The 18,592-nt window shown below is 47.4% G+C and overlaps 1 protein-coding gene across 5 annotated transcripts in view; it reads left to right on the forward strand.

The window, feature by feature from the left end:
• The window catches only part of LOC119431332 (uncharacterized), a 30,418-nt gene that overhangs the window by 9,557 nt on the left and 2,269 nt on the right, over positions 1–18,592 (forward strand). For 2 of the 5 annotated variants that reach the window (XM_049670351.1, XM_049670358.1), the window contains exons 1-2: positions 8,678–8,807; positions 15,412–15,515. In XM_049670351.1, coding sequence (XP_049526308.1) covers positions 8,802–8,807; positions 15,412–15,515 — 110 coding nt within the window. In that variant the 5' untranslated portion in view covers positions 8,678–8,801. Of the gene's footprint in view, positions 1–8,659; positions 8,808–15,411; positions 15,516–18,592 lie in introns of those variants that run through there. The other 3 variants (XM_037698820.2, XM_037698827.2, XM_037698833.2) reach the window with 2 other exon arrangements.

The raw sequence follows: 18,592 nt of genomic DNA on the forward strand, positions 1-18,592 counted from the left end.
ATTTGGGCAAGGCGGTGTAAGGGTGTGAAACGCGGCAGGGCCGCTAATGTGTACCTGCCATTACATAATGCCACAAGAGATCAATAAGTGCAGTTGAGAAGATTTCGAATGCGGGTAAATTTTCTGTAGAAGCTTTACAACAATGACAGCTGGCAGCGCTTAGTCAAAGGTGACGAAGGGCGTTTTAGAGCGCAGCTGTTAGGCGCCCGTTGCTGCGTTGAGCGTCGGGGTGCCTCTGCGTCCCTCGGCATAACCAAGCGAATGAGCACAGCGAAGGATGAAAGAGTGAACGCGGAGCACCGCGGGGATGAAAGACGGCGATAACGAAGACAGCGCGAGGAGGAAAGCGGAGGCAGGCACCTTGAAGCACCACCAGATGGCGCTCATGTTTGCGCATCAGCGGCAGCGGCGCCGCCGGTCGTGCAGAGGAAAGAAAAAAAAGAACCAGAAAGCTCGCCTTCGCGCATAGCGTTCGCCGCAAGCGTTTCCCGGTAAAGATTACGGTTGCATATGCTGCAGTTGCCGGGAAGCGGCAACTGTGTGGCCGGTTTATATATATATAGCGCCGCGTGTCGCGGCTCTGCCAGTCGGTGCGGTACGTGATCGGTGCGATGCCTCAATATATCGCGAAATGAAAACACGTATAGAGCTGCGCTCAAATTTCGCATTAGGGAGTGTCGTAATCGTCGGTGAATTTTTTCCATTTTTACTCGGGAGGCGTTTACGTGTTGTCAAGCTGCGGCGAGCAGTTTTTCAGAATCTGTCTTTAAAGCCTTTACCAGTTTATGAACATAAACTCAATTACAAAAGTTACACAAACGAGCAGTCCGTAAATACATGCCAAAGGAACATATGCTCTGTGTTTCCTGTTTGCTATAGTCCAACCACGGCCGCTCGATGAAAAACACACTTTTCATCGAGCGGCCGTGGTCCAACTATACAGTACGATGTTTCCCTCGTGAAGCTTTGTGAAAGTCAACACTTCTTGAATATTCTTGTTTTCATTTGCCACTAAAATGGAGATTGTTTCTTTGCGGCAGTGAAATGGCTCAGTATAGGTGCTTTACGCATCCCTCAGTGATTATTTCATTTTGTTTTGCAGCACAAAGTCTGAAGCATATCAACGTATCGTATTCTTCGTTAATTTGACTACTTAAACGTTCCAAGACTTGTTTCAATAGGCCATGAACATTTAAGAATTGGCTATCAACGATTGTCGACCGCCATGTTTATTTAAACTACGTCACGGAAAAGTTATTACGTAACCGGGAGTTATCGCGCAATACGCTTCCTCTGGAAATAAATATTGGCAGTTTCTATACGAAAAAATCTTCCTTCGTAGCTTATCCTACATTCTTGCACCACGTGTTTTGCCCGACGCTACCAAACACATGCATAGCGACTTCCTGCATGTCATATGTGCAGGCGGCTAACACAAAATGGCGTCGCCATCCTGCGTCGAGGAAGCTTTAGCTCGGGAGCTCCCATCTAAATACATCGGAACGGAGAAATCGGTTTTCTCGGCAACCACTGCATCGATTTTGATGGGGGTTGCTGTATTTAAAAGGAAAGTTAGAATCTAGCGACTGTAGGATGATTTCTTTTTATTTATGCAGTCAATTAAAATATTCTTGAACATTGCAGAATTTCAGAACACTCCAGTACAACACTTGGCGACGGGAATTAGCGAACTCTTGGGTGGGGTCGGCTTGGGTAGGGTGTCTTGATGCGCGCGCTGTACATCGAGGCACCCTAAGCTCGGGCGGCTTGCTGAATTCGCACGAACTTCTTTTGCTCGCCCTCCTGCAGAAATGCAGAACTTGTCAGCACCTCAGTGCTCACGCTGGCCAAGAACTTCTGTGGAATAGAGAGTTTTAGGGTGCCCAAGCATTGAGGGAGGCAAACCGCCGTGCATGCGTACAAAAGAACGCCAAACAAGCACAAAAGAGCGCGAAGGGCCCATAATGGAGACTGCGTCCTATTATGTATGTAATGGTAGGAGGCTATGTACCGGGTTGTCGGATGCTGGTAGCGACGTCTAGGGACGCTTCTTCTAACCGCAATGTCTTATAGACACGTTTTCGTGCTCCATCAGTGTTCTTATCGAAAAAAAAATTTTTTAAAGGTAACGTGTTCGCGATTACGAGGACGCAGAAAATTTACATCATCAGCGAAATATAATACACCTGGCTACTGCAATAATAGTTCTGTGTCTGGTTGAGCTCTGCGCCACCAACCCAGCCGCTCTTAACCCGATAATCCGCAAAAGACATTGCATATGTGCTTTCAAAAGAATTCCCGGCAGACTTACACGAGACCTTGCAAAATCAGAACCCAAATTCCAACAGAGCAGCGTTAGAGCCAAACAGGCACAGGCGTTTCTCGTTCCTGTGGAACCTTTTCGCCAACCCTCGTGCACCCCCTTTTTTGTTACCCCGTCCGCGCCCGCCGCGCCCAGCTTTGAAGCTGTTGCGCCGGCGCCGTCGGCGTTAAACACGCGACCGCTGATAACGCTCTCGAATGAACTCTTATGAACATTGAAATATACTTTCGACTGTTTTTTTTCTCTGTGTGTGTGTGTGTGTGTGTGTGTGTGTGTGTGTGTGTGTGTGTGTGTGTGTGTGTGTGTGTGTGTGTGTGTGTGTGTGTGTGTGTGTGTGTGTGTGTGTGTGTGTGTGTGTGTGTGTGTGTGTGTGTGTGTGTGTGTGTGTGTGTGTGTGTTTTAAAGCGCAGAGTGTCTCTTTCTTGTATACGCGTGAAAAGTTTCAAGCACAAATGCTCAGGCGTTTGCTTGCAGCGGCAATTTTAAAATTTAATTCAACGCTCGTTCCAGTGCGTAGTGCGCCACTGGAAGATGGCACACTTCCTTCCCGCTTCCCGCTCTTGCGTGCGCAAGATTGAGACGCGGCGCCGGCTCATCCTCGCGCGCTTTCACTCGCACATAGAGCATACGGCGCGCAGCGACGATTTTATCGCCCGTGGACTTTATAAGGAACCTCACGGCGACGCCGCCGCCAGAAATGCGCCTGGAGTTTAAAAAAGGTGGTGGGCGCGAACTGGCATCCCTCTGTCTTGCTACCACCCGAGTCTCTTCATGCCATTTCTGGACCCTGCGCGCGGGCGCCATAACCGAGCAAGCGTGAAATTTCTGCAAAATATTGCACACTTTATGCCTTATAACTCCTGATAAGCACTGGTTTGCGTTTGATGGATTATGCCTACTATATGGCTTAGTGGGATCTCTCAAACGCAACCATTTACGCTCGGATCGACAAACTTACTGCCGAGCTATATATGCCTCTCTGAACGCTAGCGAGATGCTAAATTTAGCTCCAATTGCGTCACGCGTGGCGTGGAAACGGTGCCATCTGTGCACACGAAATATGTATGATCGAGTAATGGATTCTTTCCTCTACACAACGATACCAAAGTAAGGCGCGTGGCATATAGTATGGTTGTAAAGGTATAAGCGATAATGCTGTAACATGTTCTCGTTACATGCGATTTTAACAAGCGAGCCCCTCTGACCGATTTTAAAGACGTTTCACTTGAAAATGTTAACGCTGTTAACAGCAATTAATGATAGGTCTTACGTGGTTTTTAATAACCGTTTAAGGTTGTTTTTCGTAAAATGTAACAGACATGGGATAGTTGCTTCATAACATTTTGGTTTTTACAAACCCAATACCGCGGCTTTTTTTTTTTTCCTTACCCTGCGACCTTTTCCTGTTTTCTGCAATTGTGCCATGGTAACCTTGACAATTAATTATATTGGTAACATGGATCCAATCACAACGAAGTGACATCGGTATGCCGTTTTTTGCGGAGCTTGATGGACTCGCCGCCAATACCGCCGCGGTTTGTCAAGGAGTACCGCAACGGGAACGCGCAGCTCATCCTGAACTGGTACATGAAGTTGCGGCACCGCAATTTTTATAAGTGTGGACGAAGCTTGCAACTTCCGTCGCCGAGCTGTTTGAGGTCAGCGCACAGGCCATCTTCCAGGCCAGGAAGGTCGCGAAGGCGATTGACCGTGCGTCCCCGAAAGCGGCCCACGGGTTGGAAAGAGCTATCTGACTGCCCTGTATGACAACTTCGTTACGTGTGCGCTGCGATGGCACATGCACAACTCTTTCGGTGCAACGAAGGACCCACAGTAGTGGTGACCGCAGCCACGTATTGCGCCCGTGATCCCCTGCCGCCACCGACACCCTGCACGAAAGGTGGACGGAAACTGACTGCTCATTGAACGCGACATCGCAAGATAGAGAAGAGGGCCGGCGCATCCATTGCTTGGACGAAACGTGGGGTGTGTGCAAGGCACACTTTATTGAAATGGGGGCTGATAAAACTGTCACATCCGCACGATGCGTTCATGTGTTCACGACATGAGTGACCGTAATATGCGGGCGCATATATACAAATTATTCTTCAGTTGGACAGCGGTGTACTCGTCGTTGAATTCTTAGATTTGCACCGGGCATATAGTCTTAATATCAGCTATTGACCCTTTTCGCGGAGCTCCCGTGGGCTCTGCCATGTTTGATCACATACTTCCTTTTGTAACGAACGCGGTACTCACTCTTAAGTGCCGACGTTCTGGAGTTGAAGTCCTTTCTTTAGAGGTTAGCGATACAGCGTTGGTGGATTAATTATATTTTTTTCTCATCGAGGAAAGCCGTGCATCGCGAAGGGCGGCAACACAGGCAGTCCTTATGTAGCAGCGGCGACACAGGTTGATTCCATTCCAAATATGCGAATCACTGTTTTTGCAGCGAACTGCCGCACACGTCTTTATCCTGCAGCACACGTCCTTTATCGTTACACATTTTGCAGCATGAATTGGGCAGAGTGCATTAGCGAACACCCAGTTGCATTTCCGACAGTTGATCGCACAGTAGCAGTGCAGAAGCAGTAATGGTTTCATATTCGTGCGCATTCGCTGAGGCAACGTATGGCGCGCCGCCGAAAGCGCCATCTCGTCCTTCTAGAGCAAACTGCTCCGCGAAAAGGGTCAATAAATATGCGTTGCGCAATGCTCCCTCCTAGCTGTTTTTCTTCATCCATGTGTGGGAGCATACCTCCATGCACTCACACCGCACAATGTGACCAGCCTGAGCTCTGTACTTTTTTCTCTGAACTAATTAGGTCGCATACTTTTCAGGCACGCCTTCTATATGTTAATGCGAAGCATTTGCCGCAAAACGCACCTGATTGAATGTTTTGACGTTTAAGTTTGTGCGTACTTCAAATCCGCAGTTGGGACTCGCTAAAGTACCGTCAGAAGCAGACGCATACTCTCACGAACCTGCTAAATGCCATACGTAGCATAGAGTATAGAGAATATGTAACGCCATCTTGAGTGCACAACACACGACGCATCAACACAATGAGGACAAGGAAACAGCTCCACAGACGCGCGCGGCACTGAACTACACGCATCATCTGCTGTGTGGGAGTGAGAACGGGGTAGAGAACGCTTTATGTCACACTCAAACATCTGGTTTAGTGGGCGCATCGCGGTGGCTGTGATTGAGGCAACGCCTACCACCAACTCGACGACAATTAAAGCACGTTACATAAGCGCAGAGAGAACGAGGAAACACTCGCATTCACAACACGCCATTGAAGTGTATACATGGTGCGGCAAAAGTTCACGCACTTTCTAGAAATCAGTTGTAAAATACCAAATGGCCCAAACCGAATTTCTGAACGATACGCGTCAGAAGAATTGTGAAAGCGGCACAAGTACAAGGTTCAGAAAGCTCACAAACTCACAGAGCACATGAGAGAGACCAGGGTCATATAGATGCAAGGACCTGCTCAAACGCTTCGGCAGCACGGCAGGCCATCGCAGCATTCTCCTCATAGACGAGGCAGTGTTCAATATCAAGCAGTTTTGAAGCCACCAAATGATAGGCTATAGACAGGAAGCCTCAAAAGAAGCCAACATCAGTGCAAGATTGCTTCAAAAGTTACCCGCTCTCAATCAGTGACGGTTTTCGGGGTAATCACTTTTGATGAAAAGATACCGCTGGTTTTCTTGGAACAGGGAGCCAAAGTGAACAGCGCAGATTATCTGGTAGACGTCCTCAAGAAGGAGGTCCTGCTTTGGGCCGAATCACACTTCGGAAACTGTTAGTGGACGTATCAGGAGCCGGAGCGGAATCCTGCTGGTCCAACAGGATTCCGGCTCACCAGGCGACGGTGGTGCATAAATGGTGAACGAAAAACCGATTTCATTTTCCCCGATTTCATTTTCACTTCAGAATGACCCCCAAACAGCACAGATCTAAGCCCGCTTGATAATTCAGTTTGGCCTGTGTTAAAACGCAGTCTGCTCACTGCAATTTGGCTGCTCTTCGTTGGTCACTAGAAAAAAAATGTCGCAGTTTCGCCCGAAAGGCGAAGCATCAATTGCGATAGCAAATGGGTAGAGAGCTATTCGTAGTAGGGATAGTAGAGTAGTTTTATCGGCCGCATAAACTTGGACACATTCGCTTTCTAACTGAATTGACAAGCGTGGTGTCATCGCGCACAAGCAAACATGAATAGATCACACTGAATGACCGCAGACAACGACTGTCAAAGCGCTGGCGCGGCCGCTGCAGCGGGCGAAGAATCGTGCAGTCTATCGCTTCAACGGAAACTGAGCGGCGAATGGACAGCGCATAAAGGTCAGAGCCGTCTGATGGTGGAGATAAAGAGACGGTGCGGGCGACGGCCACCACAGCCAGTGCAAGCGTATTTGTTGGCAGAGTAGAAGCTGCTCCCCCCGTCCCTCCCGCGCTGCCTCCCCGCTTTTTTTTTTTTTTTGCTTTTTTTTTCTTTCGCGTGGGAGATTGCGTTGCCAGTTCTCCTTTCGCTGGGTTGCAAGATAAGCATTTGGTGCCGTAGCACAGCGTCGCCCCGCCTCCCTCCCCCCCATACCCCCACGGCCTTTTGGGCGACAATCGCGTTTGCTTTCCGCCGTGCGTTGGCTCTCCGTGATAGCGCGCGTCCCCCGCGCGCTTTTACTCGCGCATACGGCGCGCGGCGACGATTTTATCGCCCTTGAATCTATACGGAACCTCACGGCGACGGCGACGCCGACGGCAGAAATCCCCGTTGAAGTGTCCATATAATTGCTATCGCAATAAAAACATGGAATTAGACGAAGACTACATCCGTGCCACCATCGATTATTTCCGAAGCGACTGAAGGCATGCATTCGGGCAAAATGTGGACATTTCTAAAAATAGACTTGGAGTTGTGTACGTAAAGCATAACTCACCAAGTTAACATAAAACTGATTTTGTTACAGTGCATCGCAACCATATTTACGGGTTTTACTTGAGCGCAAAAACTATTGCCGCATCATGTAAACACATCACCTGCTAGGTGTTACGTATGGGTCGAACTTCGCCGATCCCAAAGATGTTGCAATGTCCCGTAATGCCTCAAAGCGCCAGCTGCCACAATGAAAAACGGGGGAAACTAGCGCGCTCTCACTTTTATAAATTGCTGCCATATGATGCGACGCACGCGCCGAACGTTTGCATGAGAGGAGAACTGGGAAGGTTACTATTATTCTCTCATGTCTTGCATGTGGCCTAATGGGTAGAGCATCGGGCTGCTGCGCTGGGGGACCCGGGCTGAAGACCCACCACCAGACACGCGCATTTGGTTATTACCGAGGCTACCCGGCCAGACGTACGAAGAAAACCTAAAGAAAATTAATTAAATGATGGGGTTTTACGTGCCAAAACCACGATCTGATTATGAGGCACGCCGTAGTGGGGGACTCCGGAAATTTGGACCACCCGGGATTCTTTAACGTGCACCTAAACCTAAGTACACGGGTGTTTTCGCATTTCGCCCCCATCGAAATGCGGCCGCCGTGACCGGGATCCGATCCCGCGACCTCGTGCTCAGCAGCCCAACACCATAGCCACTGAGCAACCACGGCGGGTACGAAGAAAACCTGGGGATCGATCTTTAATGCTTCACACGAATTCTTGTGTAGCACCATTGGCATTGCAGATGACGCCGATGATCGTGCGAGACCTGCCGCGGTAGGTTAGTGGCTACGGCGTTGCGCTGCTGAGCTCGATGTCGCGGGTTTTATCCTGTCCGTGGCGGCCGCAATTCGAAACTACTGCGCGTGACACCGCCATGTTGAGTGCACGTTACGAAGTTTCTAATGTATATTTTTTATTTTATTAATTATGGGGTTTTACGTGCCAAAACCACGATCTGATTATGAGGGTAGTGGGGGACTCCGGAAATTTGGACCACCTGGGGTTCTTTAACGTGCACCTAAATATAAGTACACGGGTGTTTTCGCATTTCGCCCCCATCGAAATGCGGCCCCCGTGGCCGGGATTCGATCCCGCAACCTCATGCTCAGCAGCCCAACACCATAGCCTCTGAGCAACCACGGCGGGTTTTCTAATGTATAGCTGATCCGAATGCGGTTGCCGCCGCAGAGCACGTCAGAGTACAAACGAGCTTTTTTACACGTTTCTCAAGTTTCCACGCAGTACCTATAGCTCTTAAGTGATATGTGTTGTTTCTTCTTGAACTTAAGTGATTTGACGTTTGTGCCTAGCAAAACGACTCGACGTTTGACTTTTTTTTTTTTCACAATTGCTTTTACTAAAAGAGACGATTTATATAGTACTACTTGCAGCAGTGTCGCCAGCATTAGCAGCCTGTGATGCAGAGAAGGCTGTCACTGGACTCCAACAGTGCAGGAACCAGATCCACCAGATTGAGAAACACAGATTTAATGCTTCCAACGCCAACCACATAGAACAAGTATGCTGGTAAGCGCACGTGCATACCTTATTAATGCGAATGTCTGCATCAAGATTTTTTTTTTTCGTGGCTTACAAGAAAATACAAATGCATCGCGGTCCGAAAACATCGGGCTCTGGTCACAAGCTCTATTAATGCAGTCTTTCTGACTTGCATAAGCACGTTAGCACACAAAGCACGTCAGCACTAAGTGCGCGAGCAGAGAATGAAGAATAAAGAAAATATTAGATTAGATCTTGTGGCTTGACGTGCCAAAACCACGATCTGATTATGAGGCACGCCGTTGTGGGAGACTGGATTAATTTTGAGCACCGAAGGTTCTTTAACGTACACGCAATGCACGGTACAGGGGCATTTTTGCATTTCGCCCCCATCGAAATGCGGCCGCCGCGGCCGGGATTTGATCTCGTGATCTTGTGCTTAGCAGCGTAACGCCACTAAGCAACCACGGCGGGTGAAAGAAAAGGTATTTTGGTGTAAACGATCGAATTGATGTGTCTGTATACACATGCTGATACTTCCAGGTGGCCTCTGCTGAAACATTTTAGATTCGTAATACACCAAACGCTATAATTATCATGGACCATCGAGATAGCATTATAATCAGTGATAACTTCTCGGTCGTTTTTTTTTTCTTTTTTTAATAAATTGAGCCGTCTTCCTGAATTTGAAATCCAATTCCGGTTCAGTGCTTTCGGTTTTTTATTTCTTTGTATTAGATTCGGCGTAGTTTTTGGTATTTATTTCCGCAGAAAAATTCGTTTTGTGCGTATGAATATATATTTACAGACGAACATTGGCCGCGTTTCCTTTTTTTTTTTCGGTGGATAATTTCACTTGGCGAGTTTACCGTTTGCTTTATTTTTTTTTTTTACGAATACATAAACTACTGTCCAATTTTTTAAAAACGTTTTTAGGCTAATAAGTACTGTATATAATGCAGCTATCCCACGCCTCAACGCTGCAGTTACATGCAATACTCAGCATAACAAAGTTTTGGGGAAGCAACGTAGTAAGGGCACATACGGCAATGTGACTACAGAAGAATGAAAAGTCAATGAATTTAACATTCGAACACAAACAGAATAAAAGCTTATAAGATTATGCGGCTACAAAGCTCCACGAAACATTACACAGAAATATGCTGACTAGGTAAACGCGACTAGGGCCTAGACGTAGCAAAAATTAAACGAAGCTTATTAGAGCATAGTGAACCAAACCTTAAAGTTCGCTTAACGTTACGTCACCCAGACTCGACTTTATTTGGTTGTAGTAAACATGCATTTTCAAGTTCTTTTCGTAAATGTCTTTTTTTATGCGTTTGCAACTCTAAGTTTCTAGACCACGGACGCAAGGATCATTTTTTTTTTTTTTTTTTTTTTTTTTTGCTACACGTACGTACTACCAATCTATCTTCTGTATTGAACCAGTCTAACTTCTGTACTTATATGGATTTTTTTTGTGTGCATTGAGGTTCTCGCATGTGTGTAATTGTTAAACATAATGCAATTTTAATTTATTTTTCGTGTACCTTTTCTTTTAATTTTGTTCTTTTTGCATTGAAGTTTAGTATTGTACAGATATTTTTTTGTTTCCATGCATTGTATATTTTTTGTAATTCTAAGTGCGAACTAGTTTGTTGCCATATTTCTACTGTTAAGAGCATGTTAACTTTTTCACTTTTAAAATTAAATTATGGGGTTTTGTGTGCCAAAACCTCGATTTGATTATGAGGCATGCCGTAGTGGGGGATTCCGGAAAATTTCGACCACTTGGGGTTCTTTAACGTGCGCCTAAATCTAAGTACACGGGTGTTTTCGCATTTCGCCCCCATCGAAATGCGGCCGCCGTGGCCGGGATTCGATCCCGTGACCTCGTGCTTAGCAGCCCAACACCATAGCCACTAAGCAACCACGGCGGGTTTTTTAAACTTTTACTATGCACAGGAGGCCCCAGTTCAGTCTATGACTCTGGGAGCTCCTTCTGTATTGAACCTGTAATAACATGTGAAAATAATAAAATTTGTCGCAGTTTCACCCGAAAGGCGAAGCAGCAATTGCGATAGCAAATTAGTAGCTATACGGAGTAAGGATAGTAGTTTTATCAGCTGTATAAACTTGGACCTGCAGCAGCACCAGCAACGCGCAGAACTGTTGCCGACGCCGTCGGCGTTTTGCCCGCGTTCGCACCGAACGCGCGCGGCGTTTTTATATAAATACGTATTTGGTGCCGCAGCTAAACGTCGCCTCCCCTCCCTCCCTCCCGTCCCCCCACAGCCTTTCACGCGACGCAAAAAGTTGCGTTTTCTCTCTATATATGGAAAGGAGGAAAGAGACGCTTAATTCTGCAGCCCTTCAGGGAGCACGGCGCAGAACGCGCGTTTGCTCTCCGACATGCGTTCGCTCCCCGTGAAAGCACGCGTCCCTCGCGCCCCTTCACTCGCACATACAGCGTCCGGAGCGCAGCGACGATTTCATCGCCGTTGACGTCATACGGAACCTCACGGCGACGGCAGAAATCTGCTTTGGAGAGTCCATATAATTGCTATCGCAATAAAATGTGAATCTGAATGCTGACGCTCGAAATGGTAAGCTGATGAGGTGAAAATCTCCAGACGTTTATGTTGGCCAGTTGTCTAAAAGTCAGCGCATAAAAATAGGCACTTGGTGCCGCAGCTAAACGTCGCCTCCCTTCCCTGCCCCCCCCCCCCTCCCCCACACCCTTTCGCGCGTCGGAAGAAGGTACGTTTACTCTACATATATGGTGATTGTAGAGGAGGAAAGAGACGCCTACTTCTGCAGCCCTTAAGGGAGCACAGCGCAGAACGCGCGTTTCTTCTCCGCCGTGCGTTCACTCCCGGTGGAAGCGCGCGTCCCTAGCGCTCTTTCACTCGCACATACAGCGTTCGGCGGCGCGCGGCGACGATTTCATCTCCATTGACGTCATACGGAACCTCACGGCGACGGCGACGGCGCACGGTGACTTTGAAGTACTTCGGACTTGGTATGCTTGAAAATCTCTACTTCAAATGCTGTAGTCACTGGTATTGACTAATAGTATGGTTATGTTATTTAATACATACTGCGGACACGAGGCCCATATGCAGGGAAGGCAACATAAACAAAAGAAAACAATGAAATGTGAACACATGAAGTACAAAAGTGTGAGTATAATTGTCACCATGCCCAGCGATTCCAGTCATCAATTGTGCACGGAAGAAATTAGTACTTCAATATGTTAGTTCCAGCAAAAGAGAGGGTGAAAGCATTTTCATGAGTGTGGCAAGTTTATCTCGTCATTAATGGACTTATATACATTGAAGGTTCGAGTGCCAGTTTGTTGTTGAATAGTTGTGAAATAAATTCCAGCCGTAATTTTTCCTGCTCAATTCAAATAACGGAATGCCATTAGATCTCATTAGTTCAGTTGGAGAGTCGAAGGTCAAAAATTTGTACACAAACCGGACAGCCTGCCTTTGGATTCGTTCAAGGCTGTTTATGCTGAGTGTAGAGGTTCCAGGCAATAGAGGCGCTCAAGCAATAATAAGCTAGGAGTTTAACAGATGGTGGTGCCTTTTTAAGTTTGTATCTATTAAGTAACTAAGACTCTCTCGTGGGTGTGGATGACCTTTTGGTTGTTCGCGCGTCTGGCCCCGGTAGACGTGACTGCGGTCTTGCATCACGGCGTGCCAGAGAGTAAGGCTGGGTCTAGTTACTGGAGCAGATCAAAAGGATCAGCTCCGGGAGCAATCTGGGAACGCTCCCGTCACTTCCACCTCCTCGTGGTACCGCCGGGAAATGCTGGGCATGCTTCGGAAGTCCAGTAGGCTAAGTGAAGTGACATAGGCTCGGGCAAGTCCTACCGCACAGCCCGTAGTATTGAGTGAGCGGAGGCAAAACGGCAGAGGGATGAAATCTAACCCCCACCGTAGTGGTATACCTGCCACCGTCAGGAAAGACGGCCAATGTTTGAGGGTGGGGCCCCACTCTCCAACCGGTGATAAGGCTAAACATGCCCACACCACTGGCCTCGGTAGCAGGGTTTTGGACTAGACGCCGGGCTGAAGCCAAGCATCTAAGCTCCAACTCTGACCTGGAAAGTTGAGGTCAAAGGCAACTGATCGACCAAGAATTGGATGCCTCAGTTGGCCAAGTCAGGGCTGGAACAATAGGTACATGGTATTTCCTGGGCTAGGCAAGTTGAGGCCCCGAACAGCTGACAGCCTGGAGACGGATGGCTTTGGCTTAGCTAACCATGAGCCGTGCCTCGGAAGGCACATGGTATAGCACAGGCCAGGAAAGTTGAGGCCGTAGTCAGTTGATTGCCCGAGATTTTGATGGCGTGAACTTACTAAACTATGTTCCGTGAATCGGAAGGCGCATAGTTCTTCATAGGCCAGGAAAGACGAGGCCATCGACAGCTGACTGCCGGGAAACGGATGGCTTCAGCTGACCTATCCATGAGCCATGACGCGGAAGGCTCATGGATACTATGGGGCCAGGAAGCACAGTTTACGAAAAGCGGAGGCAAATATATTGTCAACACGAAGGTTCCAGGACAGGTTGCTAGACAGGGTGAAACCTAAATCTTTGTAGTAATTTCATGTGGGGAAGAGCCTAACATGCAAGTATAAGACAGTGATGTTTTCGTACAAGATATAGGAAGAAAAAAAATTTTTTTTCTACATTAATGGTCATCCCCCATTGTTTGCACCAATGCAGAATGTTATTCAGGGTGTCATTCAGGACATTTGCTCGCTAATAAACAGAGCACAATCGTCTGCAAATATTCGTATTTTAACGTTTGGCTTGAGAACATAAATAATGCCATTAACACACAACAGAAACAATAAAGGGCCCTATACAATGCTTCGCGGTACCACAGATGTGACAGGAAGGCAGACTGAGTGCTGCCCACCCACATCCACAAACTGTTCGCGATCAGTAAAGTTTTCTGCGATCCACGAAACAAGTAAGTCTGGAATGCCATAGTTTCTGAGCTGAAGTATTAGTTTGCTCAAATACTCTAAGAAAACGCAGTTCTGGGAAACAAATTCAGCGTACTTCTGGTTATTGCCTCACATGCTCAGAGAAAACCGAATTACGGAAAACAAATTCAGCTTTTTTTTTTTTTTTTTTGTTTATGCCGAAGAGGTTTAACCAAATTTTCAAACGAGTCGGGCTTTACCTATAGATTACTTAAAAAGAATGTTCAAGTATTTTTCAACTATTTTAGACAAGCTGGATCGCCTCCTTGCACTTGTTTTGACAATTACCGCGATGCGCGCTTTTTGTCTGGGATTCATCAGGGCTCGTAACACACACACACACACACACACACACACACACACACACACACACACACACACACACACACACACACACACACACACGCACACACACACACACACACACACACACACACACACACACACACACACACACACACACACACACACGCACGCACGCACGCACGCACGCACGCACGCACGCACTACTCGCTAGTACTGGTAAAAACAGATGCCAGCCACTTGTTATGTTGTACATATTATCGAAGGCGACCGGGGCCAATGGCATCGAACACTTACTAATAAAAAAAAAACTTTGTAAATTCAGCCCCTGGTCACCACGTTCCCTGAGCAAAATCATCTGCCCAGCTCTGGCTTATGTCGTATCGTCCATCGCTCACTTTACCATCACCACCACGCTAAAGTGGTATTGACGCGGTACACTCGACGCTCAGCCGTGCTACTATGAAACATTTAGTCAAAGTAAAATACTAGGTCCTCAGCTAAGCGTATAACAGAGGCAGAAATAGAAAGACCTAGTAATGAAAGCCGCCTCGGTACTGCTGGTGCATCTTCTCAGCGCCACACAACTGGTAAAGCATTCTTTCCGTCAGTCTTATTCTTTACAAACTGTAACCGAGCATGTTGTCTTGGCGACAGAATTGTTAGTGCTGCGTAAGAAAGGGGACTGGAAAACGACCTCTTAAGCGCACCTTGAAAAGTGCAGTCGCGTCGCGTCTACCTCATGCGCGCCCGCTAGCTTTCCTGTATGCGCTCGCTACTCTCCTGTCGAGAATGCTATGTCACGCTGATAACGTGCATGCCATTTGTGACCTCGATTACCGGGCGCGCAACGGTAAAGAAAGTAAATGCGTGCAAAACATATTATTGTTGTGTGACAAGCCCCAAAGGGTGCAAACTTCTTTGAGTGCAGTTGGTACACTCTAAAAACAGTTGCACCCTTTGGGGTGCATTTTTGCCACACAACGATAATCGTCATCTGTCTTGCTTGCGTTTCCTATCTTGAAAACTCTGCACTTGCTACTTTCCTGTCGAGAACGCTGTGTCACGCTGATAACGCTCTTGTCGTTCGTGACCGAGAAGTGCCGGGCGCACAGCGTTAAAGAAAGGAAAGCCACGAAAGTCAGATGATTATTGTTCTGTGGCAAAAATACGCCCCAAAGGGTGCAACTGTTTTTAGAGTGTAGAGCGACTGCACCAGAAAGGCAGTGGTGCCGGGATCGATGCGAGGTTGTGGACAAATTATTTTCAACTACAAATATTTTGCTTTCATAAATATTCCTGCACTTCGCGGATTTCCACAGAACTCACGGTGCTTGGATTCCAGTCATGATTGTCAGCACCCACAAGCTGCTCGCACCTTCGATGGCTCGTCTCCTCTATTGACCCGAATGGCCTGTGGATATGGGTACATGGACTCAATTTTAATTGACACCTGTCTGATACAATTACTTGCCATGGTGGCGTAGAGGCTATGGCGTTGCGCTGGTAAGCCCGAAGGCGCGGGATCAAATCCTCGCGGCGGCGGCCGCATTTTGTTAGGGAAGGGAGACAACAAAACGCCCGTGTAACCGTGCATTGGGTGCACATTAAAAGAACTCCAGATTGTAGAAACAAATGCGGAGTACCCCACTGCGGCGCGCCTCATATTGATATCGTGGTTTTTGCACATAAAACCCCAAAATTTAATTTTATAGATAGAATCGACTTTGGCCTGATTCCCTTATAGTAATGGAGGTGGAGACCAACCAAGGCCCGGAGGCCAATGCTTTAATCTGAATCAAGACCTTCACACCACTGGTCAACCGGTTAACCAATATACCATATGGCATCTCCGATATCGAACAGCGAAGGTCAGCGTACGTGGTATTAAATCCCCGTGCCTATACTCCTTACGTTCGCGCTCCACCGCAGCGTGCTTGGGAGTGTCGGCGGCGTTGGACCTTTCAGCACAACCGGCAGTGCTCATACCCGCCGAATTCCCATTATATCGAAACAACGCGCTCTTTCGTCCGAAGTTCAATGCTGTAACCTGTTATGACGTTAGAGACTTTGACAGGAAAGGCAGAGAGGTCAGCCTTTGCTGATGCGCGCTAGCCTGATATTCTGCAATGGGGAGGGGAACGAAAATATAATGATGAATGATAATAAGGGTAAAACTGGGTGCGTACGTACTATCGACCAAAAAAGTTTACGGACCAAGGGATCTGGGAAAAAGCTGAATACCTCCGTAGCCTCAAAACTCAGCTTGGTATTCCCATTTCCAGCCTCTATACTGGTATATGCGAACAACATTGTGATGTACGGTTTTACTGACTGCTTTTAAAGACTGCTCGGATATTCAGCGTTTTCTGAGATCCCGTGGTCCGTAAACTTTTTTGGTCGATAGTACATCACATAACGGCCCTACTAAAGTCTCTCGTACAGTCCCGTGGCATACAGGTACCCTTCCATTCACCACTCGTGGGTGAGCTGGACCACTCCACCAGGACACCTCCGCCCCATGCTCTTGCGACTCCACATTCAGCACATTAGGGATTCCCGACGTCAAAGCAATAGCTAATGCGTTACAACTTACAAGCGACGACATCTCGGACAATGAGCTGTTTGAACAATAAAGTTGATCTCTTTCCAATTACGATATCGTTGCCCGCTTCCCAGCTGTACCATGGACCGAGACCAGCCACCTCCGACAGTAAAGGCGCGGATTGGTCCGACCTTTTTTCGGCGGATATTGTAGACAGTGACTGGGTAGACGACATGAAGCTCTGCCCACAGCCTCAGAGGCCATGTAAGCGCTTTCGGAGCTCATTACGCTTTGTCCAAACGACGCGAGCAGTGTACTGTACATGGTGCTTGTACTAAACGCGGGGTAAGAATGGTATTCCAAGCTGTCCAAACTTGCCCCTTATGAATTGAATCAGGATCAGTGTGTTTTGCTCTTCGTTCTGTATTTAGCAAACACGTTCTGTATTTAGCAAACAGCTTGTCATGTTTCTGACTCTATAATGTTCCTCGGTGTGGTTCGCTATCTGATTGTTTATTTTCTACTTAGTCGCTCGCGGGTGTGCTCAGTTGCGATAGATTTGTTCTTGCCGCGCACAAGGGCTTGGAACATACATGTTCTGTACTTCGTAATAGCTGGTAGCAAAGACATACCGCTACTCACTCGCCTACTTTGTGGACAGTCACGACACATTTATCTTCGAACATTCGTGTGCTGTCATTGTAGTTGCCGTGACCCATGCTTCGGCGCATTGATTTAAATGCGCGCCCATTAACTTATTCTTGATACGTTGGCGATAGAGTAGGCGTAGGTTTGTGTGTCAGTTAGGGTGGACGTATGTAGATAACGTTCGAGAAACTTACTATACCAGGAAGCGACGCTACTCCCTTTGTCACTGTGTAACGAGCGGTACTTCTTTAAAGGTTAGCGATACAATGCTGGCAGATGAGCAAAGTTCTTCACCCTCGAGGAAAGTCGTCCATCTCTAAATGCCGGCAACAAGGACAGTTGTAGCAGCGGTCCGTGAACTTGGCCACACAGATTCAGTCCATTCCTTAATATGACAGTCAATATTTTTGCAGCCCACTACTGCACACGTCTTCCCTCTACCATTCCACATTTTGCAGCAAGAATGGAGCAGTGGGTTAGTGAACAGGCTGTTGCGTTTCAGACAGCTGGTCGCACAGCAGTAGGGCAGATGCGGTAATGGTTTCGTATTTGTGCGCTTTCGCTGAGGCAACATGTGGCGTGCCGCCAAAAGATGCATCTCGTTCCTCTAGAGCAAACTGCTCCGCGAAAAGGGTGGCATTTTACTTCGGCGGCGGCCGCGCGGGCGCCGTATCTTGAAAGTGATCTGTGACGTGGAAAAAGCGCGCGCCCACGCAGGCCTCATCTTGAAAGCGATCTGCGATGTGGCGCGACGCGTTACACCGTGCTTGTTAAGTAAGCGAATCTGTACAAGTTTATACGGCCGATAAAACTACTATCCTTAGTTCGTATAGCTGTCCACTAGTTTGCTATCGCAATCGATGCTTTGCCTTTCGCGCGAAACTGCAACATTTTTTAGAGCAATGTTTTCTTGGTCTACTTTCGAGGGTTTGACTTGGCTGCCAGGCTGTTGGGTCAGTCACTATCTCGCATAATATATTTGTGGATATACAGGGCATTCTTTTTTTCAGAATTTTTTAATAGAAATGTAATGAGCGCAGTGAATGCGACGTTTCTGCAGACGCATTCCTAGGCAAGGCGGACATATACTTTGCCGCTAATAACGTGAGCTTCCGGAGACTAACAAACATTCAAATTTTTATTAATGCGTTTGGGGCAGTTGTCCTAAACGGAAAGTTTCGAGGCAGTGACATTTTCACGCACACCCATCTTTTAATAATTTTGTAAAATTGCCCCAAATTCGAGATATTCATCATCAAATTCCAAAGCTCAATTGAGGCAATATCGACACTGAGAGCGTCTCGCTGCGG

This window comes from Dermacentor silvarum, chromosome 1 (assembly GCF_013339745.2).
Source record: "Dermacentor silvarum isolate Dsil-2018 chromosome 1, BIME_Dsil_1.4, whole genome shotgun sequence".
Taxonomy (NCBI): domain Eukaryota; kingdom Metazoa; phylum Arthropoda; class Arachnida; order Ixodida; family Ixodidae; genus Dermacentor; species Dermacentor silvarum.